The following is a 26,206-nucleotide window of genomic DNA, read 5'->3' as shown; positions in this document are numbered from 1 at the left end:
GGGCTTTTTGGTCTTATTTTCAAGCTCAACAGCAAGCTCCTAAGCCTGAGATGTAAACTTAAGAAGTAAATGTCTGTGCATGTTTCGGGGCCAGTTTTTCAGACAAAAGAGAGCTTATGTAAGGTTACAACGAACGTCTGAACGTTGATGGGTCATCTTCTAAACTGAACTTTCTCAGCCCCTGCAGTCTTTTTCTGTGACCAGGGTAATTGATGTTACTTTGTCTGATTTCTGCTCGATTTGAAGCTTTTTTTTTTTTCTTTTCCAAAACTGGGAGTCTGAAGATGTTTCTACAGTTCCAGCTGGGATGTGGAACAGATGTACGTAGAAGGGAAAGCAACATGATCGCCAGGGGCATGAGATTTTAGTCTTTCTTAATGCTTTAAGTTCATATAAACTTAAAAATAGAAGTTTCCTTTTTCTCAGTGGTATTCAGACAAGCCCAATGGAATCAACCCCCCGGACGGGCCCACTCCCCATGCCATCTGAGCTTGGATTTGTGTAGTGTTACAAACGCTATGAAACCTGATGATAGCAGCACATGGCTCCTCGTTGTGGCACAGCAAATTCTGGGGAGAGCCTTGCATCTCTGTGTGCACTGTCACCGTGCCGGGATGCAGGTGACACCCCGTCAGGGTGCCCTGCAAGAAGCCTCTGGGCACCTTGTCAGACCCCAGTGACATGGCTTTGGCTTTATCTCCCCCTCCCAGTATCATGCAAGTGATTTAATTCAACAGAGCACAACCTGCTGAGACGCTGGATCCGTTTGCAGAAGGAACCAGCGTTAACTGAGGTCTCCAGATGTGGTCCAAGGCCAGCCTTGGTTAGTGTCTGACATGTCACTGCTGCCCTGTGCTCAGGGCGTCAAGACTCGGGCATCTGGAACGTGGTCAGTTTTCAAGAGGGCTGCTGGACAAGTACGTCGCAACCTCCTTGGGCTTCCTGTGATTGTTGTCTGGCTCTTTGTATTAAATTATATGGTCATAAATAAATTGATCTCTGCACTGGGGACATAATTGTGTTGTATAACACTTCTTGTTTGCTGAGATAAATTTAGAACAGGTGAAGAATGGGAAAGAGTTCATCTGCTGCAGCTGGCCTGGGCTCTCTATGTCTGTGTATGTAACACATCTACCAAGGGGTGACCTTTGAAGTTCAGAGTGGTGCTTCCCATCTTGTGGTGAAATTCTTGTTTTTTGTTTTCACGGAATACTTAGAGCAGTGACCCAGAGATGCTCAGGTCCATCCCTGTAGCCTCTGAGCTTTGTGTAATGCTCTTGGCCAGTCGTTCGTGCAGGTTAAGCAACACAGCCAAGTCAACCTCCAGCAGTGCACTGTGCTCTCTAAACATTGCAGAAGTGGGCTTAGAAATGTACCTTACGCTTTTTCCTGCACTCTTAGCCTTGCTGCAAGAGCGGCTTGCTTCGTGGGTCATGCTCTGCGGCGTTCCCCATCTGCCTTCTCTCCCCTTCCACTGCTTCGCAGGCTCTCATCTCAGCCTTCTCCTCAGCGGTTCTCCCTCTGAAGTCTATTTCTGCCTTGCAGCTTTTGAGATCATCATCTTATCCTTGCCCCCCTCTCCTTCTTTCCCCTTTGTCTTTCTATAATTGCATTTTATGTTAGTTCTCTAAATGAATCATTTGCTTGTCTGGCTATGCTGTGAATTTGCTAAAGCATCTCATGCAGTTCAAAGGGAAGAGGCTGATCAAGGCTGAGCTTGTTGCTGTCACCTCACCACCTTGCTTTCGTGTTTCTCTTTCTGGTAGAGGACACTCGAGCTGCTGTGGGACAGAGGGTGACGTGAAGTGGAAACTTTTAAGGGAGAAAGGTAGAGCAAAAGGAAAAGTAAGAAGGGCAAAAGAGAGAAGTAGAGGAAGTTACTGGAAGAAAGTCCCAAGTTTATGTGGACAGTGAGGAAACTGCATTTGAAAGATGGAGTGGGCAGGCAAGGAACAGCGGGCAACTGGAAAATGTAATGTTAACTTCCAGGATCAGCACCATGAGTCCACATCTGTACAGATAGTTGTCCTATTGAAGAAAATCATCCTTTTGGGGAAGTTTAGCAAATCGTAATCCCACTAGCCCTTAATCTCTGAAATCCTGAGCTAGTTCCTGGCTAGATTTAGAAAAAAAACACATGCATTTGATGGTCCTTGCCTAATCTCTAATAGAGCCGATGACTCAAACCCCACCCCGGAGCCTGGCAGGGCGGGCAGCAGCTGGTACGTGCCCAGCAGATGGGACTGGAGAGGAGCAGCTGCACGGCCCCTGCCCACACATCCCTGGGTACCACTGCTGCTCATTCCTCCTCATGGGCAGTGTTACTGGGCTCAAATGAAAAGTTCAAATTCCTTTCATAGCGCCCTGTAGGTCTGAGATGTGGCTTGTGCTCCAAACGGGAGCACAGCAGAAGGAACTGAAGCTGCTCAGGACCGAAGATCGCCGGCAGCTGTTTTCCCCTCATCCAGACCAACTCCCCTATCGCTATATTCCCACTCAGCACCACGAGCGAGCCCAGGATCTGTTTGAAACTTTCACAGATTCACCAAAAGATTGCTCTCTGTTGGCTGGCTGCTGAGCGTGTTTTCTGGGCCCGGCAGAGCTGCGATGCTCGCGGCAAATCCCCGAGCTCAGCCCGCTGCTTCCCTACAGCTGCGTCGGGTAAGTCGCTGGGGCTGTCTTGGGGTTGCGAGTGCTTTGTTTTTGCCATTAACGGAAGGTGGAGCTGGTGTTAGGAAAGCACAGATGCCTCTGCGTGTCCAAGAGGCTGCTGCAGTGTAGGTTGTTAATTCGTGCAGGGGATCTACAGCAGAGCGGGGAACTGAAGCTGAAATCCCGTACTGCCGCCTGCCTCTGGACTATCCTGCCAGCTCATGCAGAGACGGTGTGCCTGGCAGTAGGAGTTGGATATAAGACCTTTAAGCGTTCAAATCCTGAGCCCTTGTTCCCGAGTTGTAGCTGTTCTCGTTTAGCTGAAGGCGGTGGGTTGTGCTAATTGCCTGAGACATCCGTTGGAGGGAGTCGTGTCACATGGCTGAGCCCAAGGTGTCGCGCACACCGGGTGGAGGGATGGCATCACCTGCTTCAGAGGCATGCCTCGAAATTGCCATTATTGTAATTAATGGTACGAGGACGGCCCTTCTGCTTGGTCATTTGGCAGTCCCGAAAACACCGTCTCTGTGTACGTGTGTGTACAGCTTTATGTGGCTCTCTCTGTACGTATGTGATGTACTAGTGGAAGTCCCGACTCCACCCTTACCGATGTGACTGGTGGAGGGTCGCTGAAGTTCAAAGCTGCTTCCTCATGCAGAAGAAGCCATCCCTGGCCTTGCATTACAAACCATGCTCCTGAGAGCTTCTGTAAGGTCAGGGCGTGTGCTGTGCTGCAAGGGCAGGTGGTGTTTTATATAACTGTTACACGCCTTTTCTTCTCATGCCTTAGTTTAACTCTATTCAGAAGATTAGACTAAACTTTTCAGAAGGCATTACATCAAGTTAAACTTCGGGGTGGTTTTATATAAACCTCTGATGTGTAGGTGTTCTTTTTCAGCGAGGCTTCCAAGAGAAAGTATCATCCATTTCCCTAGTAAAATTAACATTTAGCGCACGCAGAAGGCATGGGAAATTATATAAGGCAGCAAGTACCACTGGGAATACTGTGAATAATTTAAACGGGAGCCTCTATGCAGTAAATCTGTTTGTGCTGATCAACCTTGTTCCACGCCCAGCCTTCACGGGAGCCCGCTGTTTACATCCACGTGCAGCCGGCACCCGGCACTTCCCTGCCCGATGTTTCGGGGCGTTCGCTCTGGAGGGGGGCGCGGGGAGGACGGAGCCTTCGGGCATCTCCCCCGGCCCCTGCGGCCGGCAGGGAGGGACGGCAGCGGGGTCCCCGCAGCCATCGCCCAGCTGCTGGTGACGCACGAGCTGCATGTGGGGTGAGGGATGGAGGGGGACCTCCTGCCTGCGGCTGGCAGCGGTACAGGCAGGGGGCTGGCTTCGGAGCCTCTATTTATAATCTCTGCCCTCCCCTCTGCTGTGAGTGGCTCGGCGCTTGCAGGATGACTGCCTGAGACCTGCCAGGCACATCGCTCGTAATGAAATCCTCTTTTTCAGCTACGGAAGTGGCTATTGAGCATGTGTGGTAGCTGCTGCACTGTTTTTCTGGATGTTTCTCAGGCCCCTGCTGCTTTTACCTGCCCAGTTTTTGTACCCCCACCCTGATCCTACACATGGAGGCACCAAGAATCCCGTTCTTGGTGGTGGGAGGATGCAAACAGCATGGGCTGTGCCAGCAGGGGCATCTGTGGAGTTGGGAGAAGGGAGAAAACCTCCGCATTGCTTTCCATAGAAGTAAAGCTGAGTCTGAGCCTCCTTCCGTGCTCATTCCAGTTTAAAGGAAAAGATTCACTGGCCATAAAGGTGCCTCTACATTTGGGCCCCTTGCAGGTTTTGGAGGGGTCGCTGTTATTGCTGAGAGCAAAACTGGAATTTCCTGGACTTCCATGGGAGTTCAGAGCTGGGCTTTGGAAAATTGCCCGAATTATTTTGGGAAGGGATGGTGACTATAATAAATGCACCACGTCTATAATTTGGTTGCTGTTGTGATTGCCTGTCTAATGCAAATTTAGACCAGACTGCTTATCCTAAAAATGCATACATGATGGGAAATGCAGGTGTGGATCCTGGTGTTGCAGCAGATCCATCACCTGGGCACAGCCTGACAAGTGCTGACATACGTGGTCAGGGGTGGGTCTAGAGCGGTTTTTTGTAAACATGCAAGTGAAAAGTCTCCCCTCACAGTCCTCATGTAGGAGAGAGACTCTGTTTGAACAGAAGGAAGGCGCAGCAGAGCCCCTGTCATCGCCTCCCTGGGCAATCTCTCCTCTTTTGGGGGTATATGTAGAAAAGGCGTGCTCCTTTTGAGGGAGCCTTCCAGCAGAGGGGGAGAATAAAATGAGCCTTGCAGCAAGGAGCTGGGTTTAGCATGGGTCTGAATGGTAAGCTGGGGTAGGAGCATAATCTGACCTGTTCCTTCCTGATGACAAAAGTACCTGCCCTGGAAGGATGCTGTGATGGGAAAAACGCTGCCTCTCAGTAGGGTGAGGCAGCTCCCGGCCACGTCTGCTCAGGTGTCAAACACCAAAGTCCTCCCGAGCTCTTGTTACGGGAGAACAGAGCAAGGGCTCGTTTGGTGCATTTTGGCTCCGTGTCTGTGTGAGTGCCCCGGGTCTGTTTGGGGCAGCGCTCCTGGAACGCGCCCATGATCAGCCCCCGTGCGCACATTTCAGTGTGTAATGCATAGGCATTGGCAGCAGCGCTATATTTGTCTCTGCCTGTAAAATCATTTGCTTTTTCCAGCTGAGCGCATCTTTTTCTGTGTGTGTGTGTGATGCCTCTTGAAGGTAACTGCTGGGTCTGGGACCTGAGAGCAAGGTTTGGGATAGCAACTGGCATCTGGACCATAAATGTTGAGTGTCTGCGTGAATCGGCATTTCTTGTTGCTGTGGAAGGAATAAAGATCCCCCCCCTGCTCTGCCTTCACGCAGCTCTATCTGTAGAATCAGAATTCAATTTATAAAGAAAAGCAGTGCAATGCTGAGCAGAGGCTAAGCGATGTGCTTGTGACAGGCTGGTGTGCACAGCACTGCGCAGAGCTGAGAAGTGATTTTCCCCCTCCAAAATTCCCCCATTACAGGCTCACGGCGAATTTCCACGTTGCGAGGGGCTGCCTTTTCGTTAGTTCGGCTGCTTCGCTTCCCCGCTCTTCCTCCTGCTCCCATACCTGATCTGAGCAGGCTCCGAGCAGCACGGGCTCTGTCTGCAGGTCTTTAATATTTCCCATCCGAAGCTTAGCGCGGGCGGTGCAGACGGGGCAGAGGTGTCCCCGCTGTACGGCGCCGGCGGCGAGCGGGATCTGCGTCGCACAGAAAGCCTGGAGACGCCTCTCCTGGAGCTCAGCACCGGCACCCGACCGCCGCACCAGCTTCTCAGCCCCACGTACGGCTCTTTTTTTTTTCCGAACCGCCGCAAAAGCAGCCGGGCAGACATGCCTGCATGGCGCTCCCCGTCACGGCGGGCGGAAGATGCGCGTATTTATGGAGCCAGCGCTTCCTTTTGCGTTTGACTGACAGCCAGGATCCCTTCGCTGCCTGGTCACTGGAGCTGATTTGTATGCGCAAGGGTCCGCCTCGCACCGAGAGATGCAGCCGCAGCAGCTTGCAGAGCTGTCACACTCACACAGGCTTCTTATCTGCACTGGCTTGACGAATTAAAAAGCAAGCCAGCCAGCAAGAGCGAGACCGGGAGAGAGAGGGGGGAAGAGAGAGAGAGAGAAGCTTGCAGACAGCGCTCGCTTTCTTTTCCTAAAGGAAGGATTTTGCATCTTTAGTGCTCACTGGTTGTGATGATGCTTCACTTAGCGGGCTCCAGAATGAGCTAGAGACAGCAGATAGGGGGATAAACTCAAAGCAGACCACAAACCATTCCGAGCAAAACCAAAACCAGGAACAGTTTTCTCCTTTATTCTAGCATGGTGGATGTATGGACAGTCTTACAGAGCAGAGGTTGACTTCTCCAAATCTGCCAGCCCCACATCTCGAACACTACAGTGTTCTGCATTGCACCATGACCTTGGATGTTCAAACGGTGGTCGTTTTTGCAGTGATTGTGGTGCTATTGCTTGTGAATGTCATACTCATGTTCTTCCTGGGCACTCGTTAAATGGATTTTTTCTCCTGAGCTGTTGGGGGCTACTACTTCCACTAGCAATTCAACAAGAGAGCAAGAGCGAGAGAGAGAGAGAGAAAGGAGAGAGAGAGAGAGAGAGAGAAAGAGAGAGAGATTTCTTACTGAGGGGGGAAACGCGTTGAGCTTCAACATGGCCTCGCTGTGATATGTATGACGTTGGTATATTATCTCTCCCTAAATCTTTTGTCATGTCTTGTCTTTTAAGTATGCCTGTAAGTGTAGCTGCTTTTGCCTGGGTTTTAAATGTGATAAATAATAGTAATAATCCATTCATATATCGTTCTGTGCTAGAGAGATAGAGCTATACATATTTAGTTAGAAGCAGAGTGAAAATATCGTTCTGTAATAAGCACTGCCTGTGTTATTTTGCTTCCTTTAAAATATAGACTCAAGTTAATAATAAGTCATTTTGTTCGAAATTTCTAGCAAGCAGTTAATGTGCAATGTCTGTGAGAGTAACCATGTAGCTGCCAGGTGAGAGGTGGTGTGTGCAATTGAATCGAGCTCTGGACATTTTTAAGGGGGGATGAGAAATCCTATTAAAGGATTAAATCTTTGCTAAAATAACATTCAGGCACAAAAAGGGGAGACAATCTCTTAATTTCTTTATTTATCTGTGTTGCCTTGATGATCTGACTTGATTTCTCAATATTCAGCCCAAAAGCCTCCAAATTCTACGTCCACACTGATATAACCTGCTCCTTTCTTTAAAGATGTGAGAGGGATTGAAACATAACTGCTGGTCTTTTTTTCTGTTCGTACGTCTTTTCTATCTTGGCAAATTGGGAAGGAGGAATCAAAGATAAAAGGGGATGCATGCTTTGTTTTTCTTTGCTAAAGCAACAGATACGGAGGGGTTGGGGTTTGCTTTGATTTCTGTAGAAATCGTATTTTAGCTTTCTTTTATGCGTGTGTATTTCTATATATTGTTTTTGGTAATGTATGTAAGAAAAATCTTTGCCCACCTTAAGGATAACAAGATTTTGAGATGGGCTGTTTTGCTTGACTTTATTTACATTGATTTTCTTGAAAATGAAGTGCTAAGCTGCATATTATAGGCTTGCCGAAAAGGTGTCCAGTAGTTAGAGGTCCTTCTGTTGGAAGATGTCTGGACCAAAATTGTAATGTTTACAGTGTGAAAGCAGAGCTGGCTGGGGGGCTCGAGCTTCAGAGCATGAAGTTTAGCGAGGATATGAAGGGAATGTCTGAAAAGAGCAATGTCTTTTCCTCTTGGAAATATGTCTCTGTATGTGAGTAGTGTTTCTGTTAGAAATCTTATGGATTTTTTTTATGTTATTTTCCCCTTCAGAAAAATCAGGATTGCTCAAAAAATATATATATATATAATTGTAGTTTGAAAATGTTTAGATCTCTTGCTAACGTTCACTGGAATTAGGTTGCTGTGGTAATTTAACTAGTTGGTGCCAACTCCAACTGTATTTTTTATCTGATGTCTTCTACTAAGCGGGTGGGGGGGAAACAAGTAATTGATTCATAAGGACTTGGATGGAGCTTAGAGATGGAGCTAATCACAGCTATTTCCATGTGAGTGTCTGCTGCAAGTTAAATGCAGAGGTGGACTTGGTTAAGGGCAGAGTTCTTTGTGGCTGGTGGCATGATTGGAAATTAAGTTAAACAAATGCTGCAAATCTGGTGCTTTGAAACTGTCCTTAGCTGTAAATAAGAGAGGAAAAAAAATTTCCCGAGTCCCAGGGTGGTGACATTTGGCCACCAGAGCTGACAAGAGGTGTTTAATGGCAGTAGCCCATTTAATGGCCAGAAATGCCAAAACCCGGTGACACCAGCCCAGCACAGCCACTCCGGTGCCTGCTGGCTCTGCGTCCTCCTCTTCACTTGTAGCTATCTGCGGGAGAGGTATCCGCTTCCCTTCGGAGGTGATCGAGTGAATCTTCCTTAAAGAAAAAATCATTTGGATGCTGAGGATGGTTCGGATTGTTAAACAGCTCCAATTTGCTTTATTTTCCTGTTAGCCCTATGATGTCATTAGTTTCACAGGTTGCAGAATCTCTTGGAAATGTAATAAATGAACAAAGATCACCAAGGAAAGGGAATCAATCGAACAACAGCCAAAATTATCCTTTCGGTGAAACAGTTTTAAGTGACTAGTGATTTGGAGGAGCAAGGGTGGAAAAATGAGAAAAACAAAGCAAAAAAAACCCAAAACAACCCAGCAAGTTAAAAATGGGATGCAACTGTGTCTGAATGTCTATTTTCCTTAAGGTTAGAGCTCCGGTGTGAAGGTTTACCTTTCAATACGGTTTCTACGAGGAATGCTCGGCACCTACCGTGGTTTTCTAGTGCGAGCAAGTGCATTCCTTGGTCCGGAGCTCGTGCATCTCGGGCGATGCGGGGAGGTGCGCGCTCGCGGCGGTGTGCCTTATCGCATGTGTGTGGAGCCGCTGTGTCCGGTCGCTGACTCCTGCGAGCCCCTTCTGGTTGCAGCGGTGGCATTTGGCGTAGCTGCGGGACGGCAGGCTGCTGGGGGCACCAGGGGGTCCTGCACGCTCAGCTGCCGGGGCAGAGATTGCTGGAAATTAGTGTGTTGTTTTTTTTTTTTTTTTTTTCCACGATGGAAGGCGCTTAAGAGAATCGATGTGATTTTATTGCAACTTCTTTGCTTTTTGTTCTCCCAGAGGCTGGTGGGATGACAGACAGTAAGGTTCATGCACAGCACCGTGAAAGTTCAGCGCAGAAAACTTGGAGCGTTATTTTAGCAATGCTGTTCTCGCTGTGTAGGGCGTCCCGCTGGACTTCAGGGAGAAAGAGAGGAGCATGACAAGTGAGCCAGGGCTGGAGCTTTTGCTCGATCAGTTCGATCTTGTTTTCCCACCCCACAGTCCTCAGTGGCCACCTTTTTGAACAGGCCTTGAGCCACCTGCTCCAACCCTGCTTTTGTAGCTTTGCACCCCCGGTTTTGCATTTTCCAAGCCTGCAGTTGAGCCTCCAACAGCCTGAGGAGCAGGAGCAAGGCGAACCGCTCTGTCTTGCCGTACTTTTCAGGAGCGGCTCAATCCAGGACAATCTGCTTTGGCTGCTTTTTGGGGTGACAGCGTTCCTGTCGCTTGCGGTAGATCCCCCGTACTTGTAAGTGACTGTGCTTGCAAAATTCACGGTGTAATTTGCGCGCTGGACAATAGCTGTGTGCGGTGGAGCTTGCCTTCCCCCTGAGCTCTGGGGGACGACTCGGGTTATGTGTGTGGCTGTGTGGGGTCAGCCCTGGGGGGATTGCCCCTGTAATTCACTCCCCTTTTGCAAATGTTGAGCTCTTCATGTTTGCGGGGATGCTGAAGCCTTGGGCCGGGGGAAGAGGGGTCATCCTTTTTGCTAAATCACAGTGCTGACCCTCCGGAAAACACAGCTCCAAGATTAATGTTCATTTGTATGCAGATAGGAAATTTCTAATGCATAAAATCTCTTTCAGTGATTGCTCCTGTGTGTTTGCTAAGGATGGGTGATGGGAGACCCGACTTGCTGTTTGTCTGCTTAAGCAGGATTCGATGTTATTTGCCACAGGATTCATGAAAATGCCTCTGACTGTATCATAGCAACCCTGTCTCACACAGTCCATAAAAAGTCCATTCCTCCTGAGCGGCAGTTCGCTGCCTTAAAGATTCAGGCACCCTTCCCGACGTGGGGAAGGGGTGCGTTTCCCTCCTTCCGATGCTTCAGAAAAAGCATACGTGTCGGGATGGCCGTGCTAGTCCTGCGTTCGCTGTGATTTTAAGGCTCTTTCCTCAGGCTGACGAGGGCTTTCTTTCATTTCTTTAAAGGCTTCCTCCCCCCCAGTCCCCCAGATATTTCCCACCTCTGTTTTAAACCTCACATGACAAGTTAAAAGGGGGACGGGACTGCTCAGAGGTCACTGACGTGATGGCTCTTTTCTGTCCTGCCATTTGGATTTTCCCCCGGGATGGCAGCGGCACAGCACTTGCTTATGCTTTGTAGTGAATGAAGCTCTGCCCAGACCGAGCCCTTCTGTGGGAATGCAGAGGTGCTTTCTCATCCTGTAGATGAATGTTGTTGAGAGCTGCATGTTCACCTGACTCCTGCCCCCATCTGTTTGCATAATGTGGTTATATTTCTTTTCGGATCAGGTATTCAGTACACAGCCCAACTGCTGTGTGTAATGTCTGAAGGAAAATTGCCAAAAATCCATGTAAGTTTTTTGTTGTTGTTGTTTTAATTTGCGACTCGAGCCCCTCTTATGTATTGTTCATTTCATTTTGTTGTCGTTCCTTGGTTTCTGTATTTAATGACTGCTGGTTGTGATCGGGGACGCGGTGCTCTTTGTGTGCGGTGCTTGCCTGCTTGCATGTCCGTGTGTGTTCCGCCTGTATGGTGCCTCTCTGTGCTCTGTGGTGTTAATAACGCATCTGTGTCGGCGAGGAGCGGGCTTCTGGGCTGCGTTTGCAGCGTGTATCTTTCTGAACGGGTGTGATAGTTGTGTTCAGCGTGCGTCTAATAATTAAATGTAGTCAGAGCTATTGTGGTCAAGAGCATTGATTTGTCTCTTAGCTGAGGTTTCTCCAACGACGAGAAGTTAGGAAGCGTGAGGAAAACTCCCAAATAATTGCGTAATAACTGCCGTGTTAGGAACAGGATGGGTTTGTTTCATGGTGACAGCAGTGGCCCAGGAGAGTGCTGCCGGGTCCCTGCTCTGCCACTGATGTGCTGTATGGCCTCGGGCATGTTCCTTTGCCTTCCTGCAGCTCCTCTTTCCCAGCTGTAGGAGGGGAACGTGGCACGTTACCTGGGCATGGCCAAGGCTGGTCACCTCCTCCTTCCCTTCCTGCGACGTCCTTTCGCTGCACAGCGGGGCCGGCTGGCAGGGCCGTGGTGATACGGAGGGGCAACGTGCGTGTGCCCGCGTTGGCCCAGCTGTGTGTAGCAGGGTTTTGCACGTTTGGGCTGTTGTAGATGGCAAGCTGTAGCAATTGATGCTTCTGGCTAAAAATAGGTGCTTTTGGAGGAAGAGCTGCTGGAGGAACCATGTTTTTTCTGTTGTTGTTTGGCTGAATTTCTTGTGACCCCGAGTGGAGATGAGTCTTACTCTGCAATAACCCACAGATGGCCAGGTTGTCTCTAACCCCACTGTCAACCTTGCTGGCAAAGGGCCTTGCGGCCTTGGATGCTTGTTTCCAGTTAAAAACAGTTTTTGTGGAGTATTACTCTTGTCTTGCTGGGAATATCACGCTGGCAGCGCGCTCGCTGGGACGGCTGAGCTCGGCGCAAGGAGCCCTCAGAGCTCCCTGTGGAGGACGGTGTTGGGCAGGCCCGAAGCTTTAAAGGAGGGCCATGGCGGGTGAAACAGCACTGAGATGAAGGTAATTAAAGAATTAGGGCTGGATTTTTTTCACTGGGACCGGATGGGTCTGGGGATTTGTGGGGAGAGCTGTTTTTGTCCGGTGGAGCAGCTCTTGGTGGGGATTTTGGAGGTGCCAGTGCAGCAGCCTCCAGGAGCAGAAAAGTCTGTCTGTGCCCATGTGGAAGGTCCCATGTGGGTTAGTGCCTGCCCCTTCTTTTGCATCAGCTGAGACATATATATATATAACGTATAGACTGCTGGCAAGGCTTGCGTTTCTATTTTAGGCAGCATCTCTGGCTAAGTAAAGCAGGGGGTATGCTGCAAGCCGTTTTTCTCTGCGATCTGTAAGTCTCCAAGGGATTAACTCTTGCTGTAGCCCTGGTGCCTTTCTCTGGGATGTGACCAGGACTCGCGAGGCAGACAGTAGGAGCCCTGAGGAGGGCTCGGGTGAGGGCAAGAAGCCCTGGCGTGGTGGCACCACAGCCACTGAGGTATTGTGGTCTCAATAGGTGGCCTTGCCCCGCTGGCCTAGCGCGGCGTAGGGCCTCGCAGCCTGACAGCCCTTTGTTGTTGTTGTGGTGGGTGGGATTGCATGCAAATTCCTAGGTCATTAGATTTTGAGGCTCTCTTACTGCCCCACCACAAGTGTGGGCAGCCGTGTGCTCCAGCATCCTTTTCTCCTCGAGCTAAGCTGCTACAGTGATGCTGCCGTGCCCCTGGCCTTGGGGTGGCCGCGTTTTGGGTGCAGGCCCGGTGGCGGGTGGGGGAAGGACGCGTGCCCTGTCCTTCTGCTGTCCCCAGCACTGCTCCCCCGCTGCCTCCCATGGTGGCATTTGGGGAGCACGTGAGGATGGAAATAGCCGACAGGAGGTTCGTGACATGGGCAGGGGCGTACCAGAGCATGCTGGATGTGCCCCGCGCCACCAAGGAGCCAACTCGCCCTCATCGGTGACCAAGTGATGATGCCGATCGTTTTCTCTGCATCAGTTCCCGTTCAGTACCAAGCTAGTTGCCCAAGTGTGTCTGTTTCTAAAGAGTTAAGTTTGTTCTTTGCCAGTTCTTGGGTCTGGAGCTGCTGCTGGTGAGCTCAGAGCGTGTGGCTGTGAAAGTGATTGCAGCTCACAGCCCAAAGGTACCGGCTGAATAACTGGCCAGGCACGAGGATTTGGGAAGTAACAAAGATCCTAATTGTGATGTTTCTTAGAATTGCAAAAATGCGATATGGCCTCAGCTGCACAACGATAAATATAAATTTAGAGAAATACCCTAAGGACCAATCTTTTACTCTGATAAGCAGTGGGCTAAATTGCTGGGCATATCTGTGAAAAGTTTTGTCAAGAAATTTTGTTCAATTTGAGAAAATAAAATCAGGACCTTGTTGGCAGTAACCGAAGGCTTTTTTTTTTTTTCTTGCAGAATTCATATTCCTCTTGCTATTTTTGATGGTTCCACTCTTCTGTATTATATTCAGTATATCTGACAAGATTTTCTTAATAGGTTTTGCATTGAAGTTTCTGTTCTGATACCAAATTTAGGAAACACTTGTTATCTAAAATTCTTTCTTCCTGGCTTGATAAGGTAGTGATTAATTTTATGCAACTCTCTTTCCTTATCTAGTTGAGCTTCAGTCAGTTTTATTGTAAACTTGGAAAAATGCGATCAATCTTTAACGTTTGTTTTTAAGGGTTATTGCAAAGCCTTTTAGGTATGCTGCGCGTTTGGTCTTCTGTGGAGTTTGGTGAGAATTAAGTTAAAAAGTAACAATTATAGAACAGGTTTTGAATCCAGATAAAACATTTTTAAGTTTCTGTAGAACAAGAATGGGCATCCTTCAAATGGCAGTTGTCTCTGATGTAGATTTAGGTATTAAATTAGACTTTTATTACTCTAAGATTGTGTGTACGCAAAGCTGGGTGCATAGAACAGGAATACTAATGGTGCCCGCCTGCAGCAATGCAGTAGATGTGTGCGTACCTGTCCGATGCAGCGACCAAGGAGAGGAGAATTCCCTCTCCGAAGGTCTGTGTAAGGTGAGGAGGGTCACAGGCATTCCGCTCATTTCTGCCTTAGACCATTGAGAAGGGCTGTGGGGCACCAGGACTTGCACCAGGGAGCCGCCAGCTGCTTTTGCCCAAGCGTGAGGGCAGGAGGAGGAGGTGGTGCGAGGAAGACGGGCGCGGAGAGCAGGACACCCGCTGTTGTCAATGCAGGGTGTCTGCCGCAACTTCGTGATCGGGAGTTGACATCTGGATAGATTTTCAGTCTCCTCTGGTCCAGGGTAGATGAATCTCTCATCTGATGCCCAGCAGCAGATCGATCCCATCTCCTGGACACCAAGGGTTTTGTAGAAGCATCTAAAAGTCTTTTCTAAAGAATTAAAAGTACACGCACGCACAGAGGAAAGGAACTAAACCTCATAAACCTGCAAGCTGGCCACAGACATGCGCAGGACTAACCAGCTGCCTTGTAAGTCCCCAGCCAGGACACAACGTGTGTTCACAGGCATTGCCAGGACCGAGACCCCAGATTTACAAAATTTTAGGAACTGCTGGCCTCACACCCCCACTGCACCCAGCACCGTCCCCTTAAATGGCGTGATGTTCGCAGCCCACTGCCATTTGCAAATTGTCACAATGGCCCAAAAGCCATTTTTCCAACTCAGTTTTAAGCTCAGTCTGAGACTGTGCCGAGTCCCCAGAGCCCAGGTTTGGCTGGAGCTTGTAGGCAGCGTGTTCCCAGGGCTTCTTATTTTGCCATCCCCCCCTGTAGCTTCCTGGTTTCTTGTTCTCCTCCCACACTCCCTGCATTAAACAGTTGCTGTGTTTTGCCCCAGAAAATGGTGCTGGTTTAATCCATCTCCAGTGTGTGCGTTTAGAACAGATGCCAGGCCCCTCTCCTCCTCACGCACACACGACATGCAGCAATGAGCATACGTGTGCCTGCTGCTCTATGCCTTTGTGAGTATTTGTGTGTATTTATCTGTACAGATGCAGGGAAACAAATATATTAAAACACGTGTGCATATGTTTTCCTTCCCAGATATATTTTGAAAAATGTGAGTCAGCAGCAGGCAAGAACATATTACATAATCTCTGGGAGTGAAGAAGCCCTTGCAATTTATTAGGAGGCAGGCTTTCTGCAAGCAGCATTTTTTAACATCATGTTGTTACCACACATTGGTGTGTGCCTCTCTGTCAAGTGGCCTTATTTCCATCGTACGCAGTTGTGACCGATTCAGAAATGTAGTTCCAGTACCTTGGGTTTTGTATTTTTAAAACCGGCAGCAATGAGAGCAGAATCTCGGGTCTGGGATGAGGAGGATGACTTTTCTCCTCTTCCTTAGCACGTTTCCCTGCAAGGATGCTGCGATTTTCCTTTTTGGTTCCCCCCCACTCCCCACCTCCTGCTGTTTTCTATAAAATCTCAGCGCCGAGAGAAATTGCACAAGAGTGCAGCTGGAAATAAACGTCGCCCCCTCCGCCTACCCTCTGCTCGCAGCCACCCACCTCCACCGCCTACCCCCAAACGGGAGAGTGAAGTCACAGCCGCTTTTAGCCCTTGGCTTCTGGCTCTCCCCACAAGCCCATTTCCGACGCCTTGCAGAGTGCAGCGGGGGAAATTCAGGGGGTCTAATGCTGTGTTAGCGGTTCCTGCAGCCATCCGGCCCCGTCGGCAGTCATGTCATCGTATGCCTTAGCATGAGGGGATGAGAGAGGACACGCGGTTTTCTTGTTCACTAAGCATCACAGGGAGGGGGAGCGTTGTGAATTATGGAGAGACAGGGGAGCACAACCGAAAACACTGAGTGAGGTGGATCTGGCTCGAGTCAGCAACGTCATGGGCTTCAATCCCATGTCCTGGGCTAAAAGGGTGCTGCGTCGTGGCACACACGGGGGACCAGGAGGAGCAGGGCACCACGCAGAGCGTGCGTTGGGTGCTCCCATCCTCTTGACAGCGCCATGTCTCAGTTTCTCCATCTCTAATGCCAGGCTTATTTGATTCAGTCAAATTGATTCATTTCTAAAGGATGCTTTGAAAGTCTAGGAGGCGAATAGGCAGCGGTAGCATTAAAGAAAATAAAGAGAAGGACTTGTTTGCTTATTTTTAATTTGCCCAATAAAACTAAAGGTTTTGAACTGCTTTCATCTCCCAGGGCACTGCAAATACTTCCGCTGTGGCTAAGCTAGTGGTTGCCTTTCAAGCAAAGAGAATGCTCTGTTGTGGTTTTAAAATATCAAAGCCTTCCCAAGGAGGCAGTAAATTGCCATGCTGGCTGAAACCAGGAGTGCAAGTAGCTCCGTGCCCTGTCTGGGATAGTGTCTGTGAGACGAGCTGTAGAGAAAATTGTGAGAGACACAATAATTGATGGTGATGGAATAACCTGTTTATCCGGAGCGCTCTGTCTTCACCCCCATTAGCTTGGGGGTTTCTGATGCTTGGAGACACAAGAGTTTAAATCTTCTGTATTTCTAAAACTGCAAAAATCTCTGCCATAACCAGGAAATGCTCGTGAGCTCGGCAGAGGTGACGCACTCCTCAGTTCACCGCCCATTAGCGCTCTGCGTTTTGTTCCAAAGTCTGGCTCGAGCTGCGTGCGCCGGCCCAGGTGGGGAGGGACGCGGTGCCCCCCGCCTGCAGCTTCCCGCCGGCCCTGAGGGCATTTCATCTTTCCGCGTCTTTGTTTCTCTTTCTGTAAAACGTGCAGAAGGAAATTGCCCTTTCCCGTTAAACGAGTTGGCAGCTGAGGATAAGAAGTGCTGTACTGAAGGTAGATGTGATTACATTGCTGAAAACCACCGCTCCGTGCCTGCTCTGCCCTGTGCAGGCGAGGGGGAGAGGGGCTTTGCAGGAGGCTTGGCAGACCGGGGCTCCCCCACAGGATGCTCCCTCCTTGAGTTATCGATGGTTCAAAGTAATGTCCAGGGAGACCTTAACAGACGAGATGCCAAATGAACGGCTGAGGCAGCTCTGCCGCTGTCAGCGGGGTTCTGCCAAAGATTAATTTGGCCTCACATATTTTGCATATGCAATGTCAGATTGCATCCTTATTATTTCCACTGTTTTAAACTGCATTCACTTACATACGGTCTCTATACCTCTTTAAAGCCTTCAATCATTACTCATTAGGAATACAATTCCTCTCTGTTATTAATTGATCTAAATTAGGCTTTTCTGTTTCTCTAGCCTTTTGCGGTGTTTCTGTACAGCGAGGAAACCAAGCTACATTAAGTAGAAATACCTAAGTAAAAATAGGAGCTTTGCAGTTGCAGCTTCTTGGTCTTTCATGGCACAAGCTCCAGGGCAGACCCATGCAGGGTAACCAATGCTGCTCTCCTCCTAGCCAGTAATAAGAAACAGGAGAGGATCACGGCGCACAAACGAATGGCACAAAAGCCACCCAAGGCAGCCCAGCCCTGCTCTGGACAGTGGGATCCCGCTGGAAGTGCTGTCTGCTGGAGACAGACTGTCTCTCTGCCTGACTGACGTGAGCTCACATCTTTCTTTCCAAATCTTTCCTTTTAGAGCTTCTGTGGCTGACCATCCTTTCCCCCAAAAGAAGGCTGTTCCCTGGGGCACGTTCCCTCCTGTTTTGTCAAACCTGGCAGGAAACGTCTGTAGTGGTTAGTCTCGGATGGTCATGAAAGACTTCTACTTGTTCCTTTGAACAGTTCTCCCACAGCTGAAAACATCTCACCGTCACTAGCAGTGGTTTTAGCTTTCTTTTTTTTCCCTTTTTTCCTTTCTGTTTCTACTGCAGACAGTTTTACCTTTGCGTTTTTTTCCAGCTGATGTTGAAATTCAAGTAATAGTAATAATACTTGACATTCTTCATTCCATCATCTTCAAAATGTTTTCTGAAGTTGGGTTACTTAAAAGCCTTTGTGCTAAATAAATACTCGAGTACTTTTTCTATTTTAAAATGGAAATAGGTGCCTGAAAACCCTCAAAAGTCAAATGAAGATGAAAGCCTTGGGACTACCAGCAGTTTCCTGTATTATCCACAGGAGCTCAAGTGTAAGGTTGTATAGGACAAGTGTAAAGGGACCGGTATGCTGATAAGATCGCAGTACTTTTGAGGGCTGTGCTTGGTGTCGGACATTCCTGCTGCTGGCCTGGCTGGAAATCCCTTGTATTATCATCTTATCTTCATGCCCATCCCCATGCAACGATGGCCAGCAAGTGGCTGGAGTGGGGTGGCAGTGGCACTGCCCTCTTCAGTGGCAACTGGACTTGCTTACAAACTCTTCAGAAAGGCAAAGGTGTTTTCATGTTGTCCACCCTTCCTTGTGGTCTTCTTCCCTCCGTGTGGTTTATGAGCAGGAATCAGGACAATAGATGAAAATTTATGTCCTGGAGGCATGGGACAAAGGTATCCTGAGGGTTCAGCGCAGCTCACAGAACAATCACCTCGATGATAAATGGTCAGATGTTTCTGTGAGTTTTCTCAGCAGCTGTAGTCAGCGCTTGCAGTGGGTATTTGCACCACTGGCCAGCTATTTGTAGGGAAATGCTATAAGGCTGTGTAAGCTACTGACAGCAGAATCCTTCTAGTGATAAAACATTAAACTGGTTGCATGCAGAATGATTTGGCCAGAAGAAGTGTGGAAAAGAAAAAGATAGTTAAAATCCAAAGAGTGGCTGATGAAACGTGAAAGGATCTAGAAAGCAAAGATGCAAAAATAAAATCTGAAACGGAAACAAGTAACATTCTTACAGCATTGTGTAACTCATTTTAATTGCAATCCATCTAGAAATCTATTTTAGGCAAGAAAACAATTCAGAATTGTAGAGCAAAGCATTGGACTTCCAGATGTTTACAGCTTTCTGGATTGTTATTTTCAGCTTCCTTCCAGATCATTTGAATCTCTTCTTCCTTGCAGCAGCCACAGAAAGACAGACCTGGCTGCAGTGCAGGTTGGGCAGAAAGTGGAGCGTCCCAAGGCTTTCTTCTGTGAACTTTTCCTCTTGTCCTATCTTGAGAAACGCCCCGAGGTGGCTGTAATGGTGAGCATGGTGAGTTTGGAAGTTGGAAGCCCCCAGGTTCCTATGGGATAATCCCATGGTGGAGAGGACCATGCTGTGTCTGCCAGGCTGGACTGAGGTAGGCAGGGTAGGCTGTTGGCCATATGCAAGGATTTTATCTTTCTGGTTTTTATCTTTCACCTTATATCTTCTCAGCCTGCTCAAGAGGCTTGTAGAAGTCTGTCAATGCTAAAGGCTGGTGGTGTCTGACGGGGTAGGGTGCCTTTGTCTGGGCAGAATTAAGCCCTGAATCTAATAAACGTTGTCATCGTCACTCCCAGCAGTCTCCTGAAAGGCCAGTGCAGGGCACCTGACATTTCTCTTGTATGTGGTGGCATTTGTGAAGGAGATTTTACCTTGTTTCTTGTCCATCTTGAGCGTTCAGGGCTGCTCATGGTGATTTGCATTGAGTCCAGTTCTTGGCAGGCGCCGTGCAGAGACCAAAGTAGTGATGTGTCCGCCGAGGCACCTCGGCCACTTCTCGTGGGCTAACGGGGGCTTTCTGCCTGCCTTCCTGACTCACCCCTTGGTTCTGGCTTGTGCAGGTGGCTGCTTTGTGCACAGGGGCCTCGAGGAGCTGGCTGGCTGCTCCCAGCACGTCCCTGTGACAGTGGTGTGCTCCTGCCTCTCGTGCTGCCTGTGGTGCTCTCCTGGGAGCTGGGCTCAAGTGGTGGAGCCAGGCAGAGCAACCTGGCAGGCAGACAGGGCTCTGTGAAGATAGGGCATTTGTTTGGAAACCAGGTTTGCAGAAAGATGAGGGGCTGAGACAGGAATCCAAGGAAACAGGAGACTTTCCTGACAGCCAGATGTTAGATTTCCTAGCAGAGCATCCCAAAACATAAGCAGTCAACTCCAGGTATGTGATATTTCCTCTGACCTCACTCCAAACGTGTCCCCCTCGCCTTGTCTCACTGGGGCTGTCCTCGTGTGCCGAGCAGAAATGCATCTGCCACCGCCTCATCCCGTCTGGGGAACGGCGGTGCTGTTCCTTGGCAGAGCTGTGTGACCTCCCCACTCGGGCAAGGAGGAAATTTCCCTCGCGGGACAGCGCGGCGCGGTTTGGCCGGTGAGTCTTTTCGCATTAGCGACGGATGCATTATCTAGTCCTTGTTTCTGCTGACAGGGAATTAAATGCATTCACATTTAAATGACTGGCTCAGAGCAACCGAGTGAAATGGAGAGAGGGTTTGCAGTAGGTTTACCAAGCCGGGTGAATCTGGAGAGATTGTGGTGCAGAGAAACCACCCAGAGTCTGAGAAGGAGATGAGGCAAGAGGAGGAGAAGTATAGGCTTTTGCAAATAGAGAGAGTGCAGATAAGAGAGGGAGAAGGATATGATGTAGGGGGTAAAGCTAAGTATAGAGGAGTGATGTTATAAAGGGAAAGCTGGGGCTGGAGATCAGAAGAAAGTAGGACATGCAGCAAATTGAATCCACTAGGCCACGGATTTGCGTTTCTGGAAAATAACTGGCGCACCTTCACATGGCACAGGTGTGATTAGGCTGGAGAAAATACTGGGAACAGGCACTCAAGGGGGCAGTCTTCCTTTGGCTTTGAGCAGAACAGATGATTCAAATATGGTTTTTTGAGCACAGAGCCCCCTCGATTGCAAGGAGTGGTGTGTTTCACCGCACACAGGCGGCTCTGGGCAGCACTGCTAATGAAGGGGCAGCACCAGCAGGATTTGCACAAAATGAAGTTTATTCTAATGATAGCTGCAGAGAGGAGCAACAGACCTCCCAAAGACAGATGGATTCATGAGAAGGGCTCTGGAAACGGGCTGTTGATAACACCGGGGCAGAGATGAAGGGAGTATTTTATCATTATTACCTGGAGCGGATTCAAGCCTTCAGCAGACAGTAGGATTTGCCAGTCTGACTGTGCTAGAAAGCTGGGCATTGGAGACTTGCACACAGGTCAGTCCCATCCATCACTGACTACGTGGTCCTGAGTCCACCAATGTTTTGTGAACCCGAAATGACTGGCTAAGTCAAAGTTCAAGGTTTGTTTTGGTGGTTCTGTCAATGTAGGTTGTGGCTATAGGTGCTGGGAGTTTGTGCTGTGAGTAGGTCTTGATTTTGGCACCAGACCCAAAGAAGAAGAAACAAGTGAGCTATTTCATAGGCTGGAACCAGTGTTTTGATTACTGCTTGTGGAAGATTCATAGAGGTGGATTTGGCTGTAAGAAAAGGATTTCTTTTGGCATTTCAATACCCTGTTCCAAACCTTCCTGATCTCTTTAGAGTACTCAGAAGTCCCCTGGATTTATGGATGACCTTAGAAATCACAAGCTGTATTCTGTTAGCTGACCTGTGCTAGTGAGACAGGGCTATGGAGTCTTATCTGTGTCCAGCAGCCTCAATATCTTATTTTTAAAAGGGCTTCTGTACTCATTACCAAGTGCATCAGGTTCTTCTACCATAAAGAAGCCTTAATTCTTAAATATTTCTGTCCCATCCCGTTCTGCTTGTTCATAAACTCTCCCTACTTTACACCGATGTATAAACGCAGAACAGACTTTTTTCCCCATTTTCTTTACCTTCAATAGCACCATCCATTTTAAATCTGTGAGCTGAAACCCCAGGGTTCTTGCTAATCCTGATGGACTTAATGGGGAAGAACACTGGGAAGGTATTCTGGGAGCTTGTAAATGAGCCCAAGACCAAGGAAACCATAAACCAGATCCTCAGTCAACTAAGGCTTGGCTTTAGAGCTTTCCTATTTGTTAGGAAGTCACAAGATTATAGCTGTTGTCACAGATTTTAATTTTTCGTCTTAGACCATCACATACTGAAATAAGATATCAATAATTTAAACCTGTTCACTTTCAGGATAATCATTTTGAAATAATAGGAAATGCGTAACCAGTTTCTGGAGAAAAACCTGAAGATTTGGTCTCGTTGCAGTTTATATTGAGTGTCGCTGTGCATGTGCCTATTCGCAAGGTATTTGCAAACTGCTTCCTACATGTACTCACTACCCATCCAGCTCTAAGAAAAGGCTATTTTTTACCACCTGAGGTAATTAAAAGCAAATCATATACAATGGTTATTGGCTGTTGCATGCCTACAAGCACACATAGTGTGCAGCAAGACCTTGATTTACCGCCACACATATCAGCAATCACATGCGTGCCCCTGCACAAATGTTGTGGGCATGTAATCACACCTGCACGGAGCAAAGTAAAGGTGACCTCTGTGTATGCCAGGAATCTTGAGGTTTGCGCACCTTCAGAGCTCCAAATATACACACATTGCTGCCTAGGAGTTTGGACACATCATACTCTTACGTCTATGGTTATTGCATGTACCGAGACCTCTGCTGCTCACGGATTTACATGGAGATGCCTGCCCACTCTGACTCAGATCCGTGGTATTTTATTGTAGCTTTGAAAACTCTCTATAAAAACTCCCTGGCATTTATCCCAAAAGAGCACCAATAGCATTAAACTCATTTCCTTTACATCAAACCACTAAACTCATCAATAGCAATCTCACACTCCACCGGGGAACACAAAGGCACTTTGGATTTGACACCCTCAATCGCCCGGTGGTAAATAGGTCATTACCCATACAATAGCAGTAATAAACCACGACGTATGAATTTAGAGGCTTAGGGATGATGGTGTTTGTGATCCTCGTCCTTTGGCAGCGGATCTTGTTTATAGTGCAGCAGTATGATTAGGTAACGTTTGCTTGTTACCTTTTGGAATCGAGGAACAGCATCTTATCCCAGGTTTGTGTCTGGGCATTGCAAAACGCTCAGGTGCTGCTGTGCCTCTGTGGTTACTTCTATGTGAGCTTAAAAGACAGAGGCAAAGCCAGGAGACTGATGCTGCCGTCCGAACCATTTCGTGGGAGCCTTTTCACAGCAAGTTGCTCTCGGAGCCTTTGGTTTTTCTCGCAGGAGTGTCGTGTGTGATATAGAGAGACTCAAAAGGGCCAGTTTTACCTTTAAAGTCTAGGTTTAATTTTTTCTCTTTAAAAAAAAATGTGTTTTGACAGTTTGTCACATCGGCTCAGCCTGCCATGTCGTGGGCAGTGAAGTGTTAGGAAGGAAAAGCAAAAAGTATCTTGATGAAGGATCAAGTCAACTTGCTAATGTTTTCTGAGTATCTCCTGTGCTGACCTTGGTCCGTGCAGACACGTGCCTGCTCATCCAGCTCTCTTGTCTCCAGGAGAGCTTTTGGAGGTGCTGGGAGAAGTGCTGGGTGGGATTTGGGGCGATTTGGGTAAAAGTTTTGAAGGGGATTTGCTGGATGTTTGTGCTTTGCAGCAGGGACATTTTGCCAGCTTCTCCTGAATTGAAGTCTCCATCATGTGTTTATTTTTGAACTGAGGAGGAGGGAAGGAGGGAGGTATCATCATCAGGCATTTTTATAGCCCTGGAGTGTGGGGAGGGCAAAGTCTGTGTATCACAAGAGCCCCTAAATCTCTGTGCTCAGGTTCAAGAAAACCACAAAAGCAATCTCTCTTGTGTTTTCTTTTTTCACTAGACAAACATTTAATTATTTTACCCCCCTGCAGCTGATGAATCAACTGAGAGAACTACAAAAGATAATGTACTTCTATTTTTGTATCCTATACTAATGAGGCTCAGACTAAAATTTTCTCCTGTATGATTGGCTAAAACAAGGTAGGAAAAATTCAGAGAGAGGGAGAGGAGGAGGAAGCAAGATGCTAAACATTTAGCAGCGTGCACGTATGCGCTTTGGAGAAAATGTGCAATGCCTTAGCGAAGCAGAGCACTTGGAAAGCATGAAGAGAAGCATTTTATTCACAGAAAATTGTCACTGGAGGCTGGGCTTCTCCGGGAGGAGCTGTGGCACAGGGTGGATGGAGGCAGTGGTGTTGTCAGGACTGCGCTGCCAGCTCTGATGTCTTGGCAGAGCTGCAGAGCGGCGGTGCGGTGCCCCAGGACTGTGCCGCACAGCCCCTGGCCACCTGCGGGGACTCACTGCTTTCTGTAAGCCATCCTCTCTGCCTTGGCAGCCTTCGAGCACTCCGTCAAAAGTTCATTAATATGTTCAGTTTGAGACACGCGGCTGCGTACAGCCTGCTAGCAAACACTCGGGAGAGGAGTGTAATGGCCCAGCCTAGATCAAAGGAGCAAAAATGTACAGCGCCTTTACTATTAATGGAGAAATAGTTGCAGAGCAGAGCGCAGGTAGCAGTGCTGGGGCTTGGAGCTGACCTGTGCTGACATATTTGTCTTGAACGTGGTACTCAGCACCACGGCACGGCGGGGATCGATGCCTCCAAGCCCCGTAGCTTGCCAGCCGCTCGATAGCGCAGCGCGAGCTCAGGGCTGGGTGCTCGGGCTCAGCTAAGGCTGATGCCTGTGGTTCAACGTCCGGATAAAAACGAAGCCCAGAGTATCTGATAGCATGCTCTTGAGCAGTTTCAATCCCAGACGGTAAAGATTTGGCCTTGCTGCTTTATACGAGGCTGTGCCGGGAGTCAGCCTGGTAGGATGTGGTTTGCAGCTCGATGAAATAGGAATTCGGTCAGGGGGGTGCGCGGAGCAGCCCGTGTGAGCTGGCTGGGTCAGGGGCGAGAACTGCTCCTAAACTGCTCCAACACTTTTGAAAGATTCGAATCAAAGGTCTGAGGATCTGACATTTTCTTTCACATAAAAGAAGCAGATTAATCAACAGAGAGAGCCACTGAGTGATGCTGTTAATTTGCTGAACTGCAGTAATGTCATTCAGTGGAAAATAAGACATCGGTTTTTATTTGTGGAATCATGAGTGGGAAAAGTGAAGTATAAATCATTAAAAAAAAAACAACAAACAACAACAACAACAAAAACAGCACCCCGTTAGGTTTTCCAACACAGTAGATAAAGTGTAAATCCAGCCCTGGTTTATGCTGCTGCCTCATGCACCCGGACAGATCCTGCAGCACCAGCACCCTGCCCACAGCTCAGGTCCCGTAGGAAGACAGAGTTGTCAGGGCCAGAGCCTGAGCTGCCTCGAGCACGAGAGGCCGCCCGCCGTGTCTCACGGCAAACTGGCGTGGCGTAACCTTGGGCGGCTGCTGCCGCTGCGGTACCTGCGGTGTGCGTTACCGGGCTTCAGTCTGTCAGTGAAACAGCAGTGTGTCCCTGAGCGGGGAAAGGGAGAAAAACGGAGGGCTGAGCCACTTGGATCAATTCAAGGCATGCTCTACGGGAAACACAACTCTACGGGGACGTAGGCGATTAATGGAGAAGATAAAGAAAAGGGAAAGTGGACAGCACGATCGTGCGACATGCTACGAGCTGTCATCTGGTGCCGCTGAGTCTGAAGGGCCTCTTGATAGGTTATTTTAGCTTTGGGGGAAAAGCTGCGTCTCAGGAATGGCAATAGCTTAGAATTAGGAAAGTGGAGAAGGGAAAACGGCATCGAGATAATTCGGGGAACAGGGAACTCCTGCGCGTGGAAGCGCAAAGCCTGACAGCCAACAAAGGTGGCTGGCGTTGGGTCTGTGATCACAGCTAATGGCTGAGGCTCGAGAATCTGTCAGAAATAGACTTGGTATTTGGTTAGTGTTTTGGAGCTATAAAACTGAAACTCATAATACTCTGTAAAACATTGGAGGTGATTTGGGAATACAACATTCCTTATTAAACTCTGCCGGTTTTGGAAACTTCTGACGTTTTCATAGCAGCGTAGGGCTATGACCTCTGTAATGTTCAACAGGATACTTGAGAAACTGAGACCAATTTAACAAGAATAGCTGCCTTCTTGGTGCTCCAGCTCTTCCATTTCTCTTCTGGCTAGTGTTAAGTAAATAATGGTTTAAGTGAACCTTTTAGTTCCTAAAAGAGAGGTGGCTTTAGCCTGAGGGTGTTAGGGCCTAGCTTGTGACGTATTTTATTGGAACCATTTGCCCATGGCTGGAATAACAAAGCAAAATGTCATAATTAAATTTTGAAGGTCAGAAATTGTCATTTTTGCATATTTTCAGAGATGTCGATGGCCATTACAACAAAATGCACTGGTATTTGGGAGTTTCAGGGAATACTAAAACCCTGTGGATACAAGGGGAGAGGTACCAGTGGTTTGCCAGCTGGTATCTGCTGCCAGCTGGTGGGTAGCAGGGTGTTTGGGCTCGGCCTGAAGTGA

At 48.4% G+C, this 26,206-nt stretch overlaps 2 protein-coding genes across 11 annotated transcripts in view; both read left to right on the top strand.

Moving 5' to 3' along the window:
- ARHGEF9 (Cdc42 guanine nucleotide exchange factor 9) overlaps nt 1-26,206 on the top strand; it is a 185,398-nt gene that overhangs the window by 73,614 nt on the left and 85,578 nt on the right. The window contains exon 1 of one of the 10 annotated variants that reach the window (XM_013199031.3): nt 6,743-6,909. The exons of 8 other annotated variants lie outside the window; for them this stretch is intronic. In XM_013199031.3, the coding sequence (XP_013054485.1) occupies nt 6,901-6,909 (9 nt within the window). In that variant the 5' untranslated portion in view covers nt 6,743-6,900. Of the gene's footprint in view, nt 1-6,742; nt 6,910-26,206 lie in introns of those variants that run through there. One more of the 10 variants, XM_048070540.2, reaches the window with a different exon arrangement.
- Nucleotides 6,544-6,723, top strand: LOC136791865 (uncharacterized). Its single transcript, XM_067005078.1, has one exon. It carries the CDS (start codon nt 6,544-6,546, stop codon nt 6,721-6,723), a length of 180 nt encoding a protein of 59 aa, XP_066861179.1.

Source organism: Anser cygnoides, chromosome 13 (genome assembly GCF_040182565.1).
Source record: "Anser cygnoides isolate HZ-2024a breed goose chromosome 13, Taihu_goose_T2T_genome, whole genome shotgun sequence".
In the NCBI taxonomy this organism is placed as follows: domain Eukaryota; kingdom Metazoa; phylum Chordata; class Aves; order Anseriformes; family Anatidae; genus Anser; species Anser cygnoides.
Note: the sequence above shows the minus strand (reverse complement) of the source record. Positions and strands in the feature narration are given on the sequence as shown.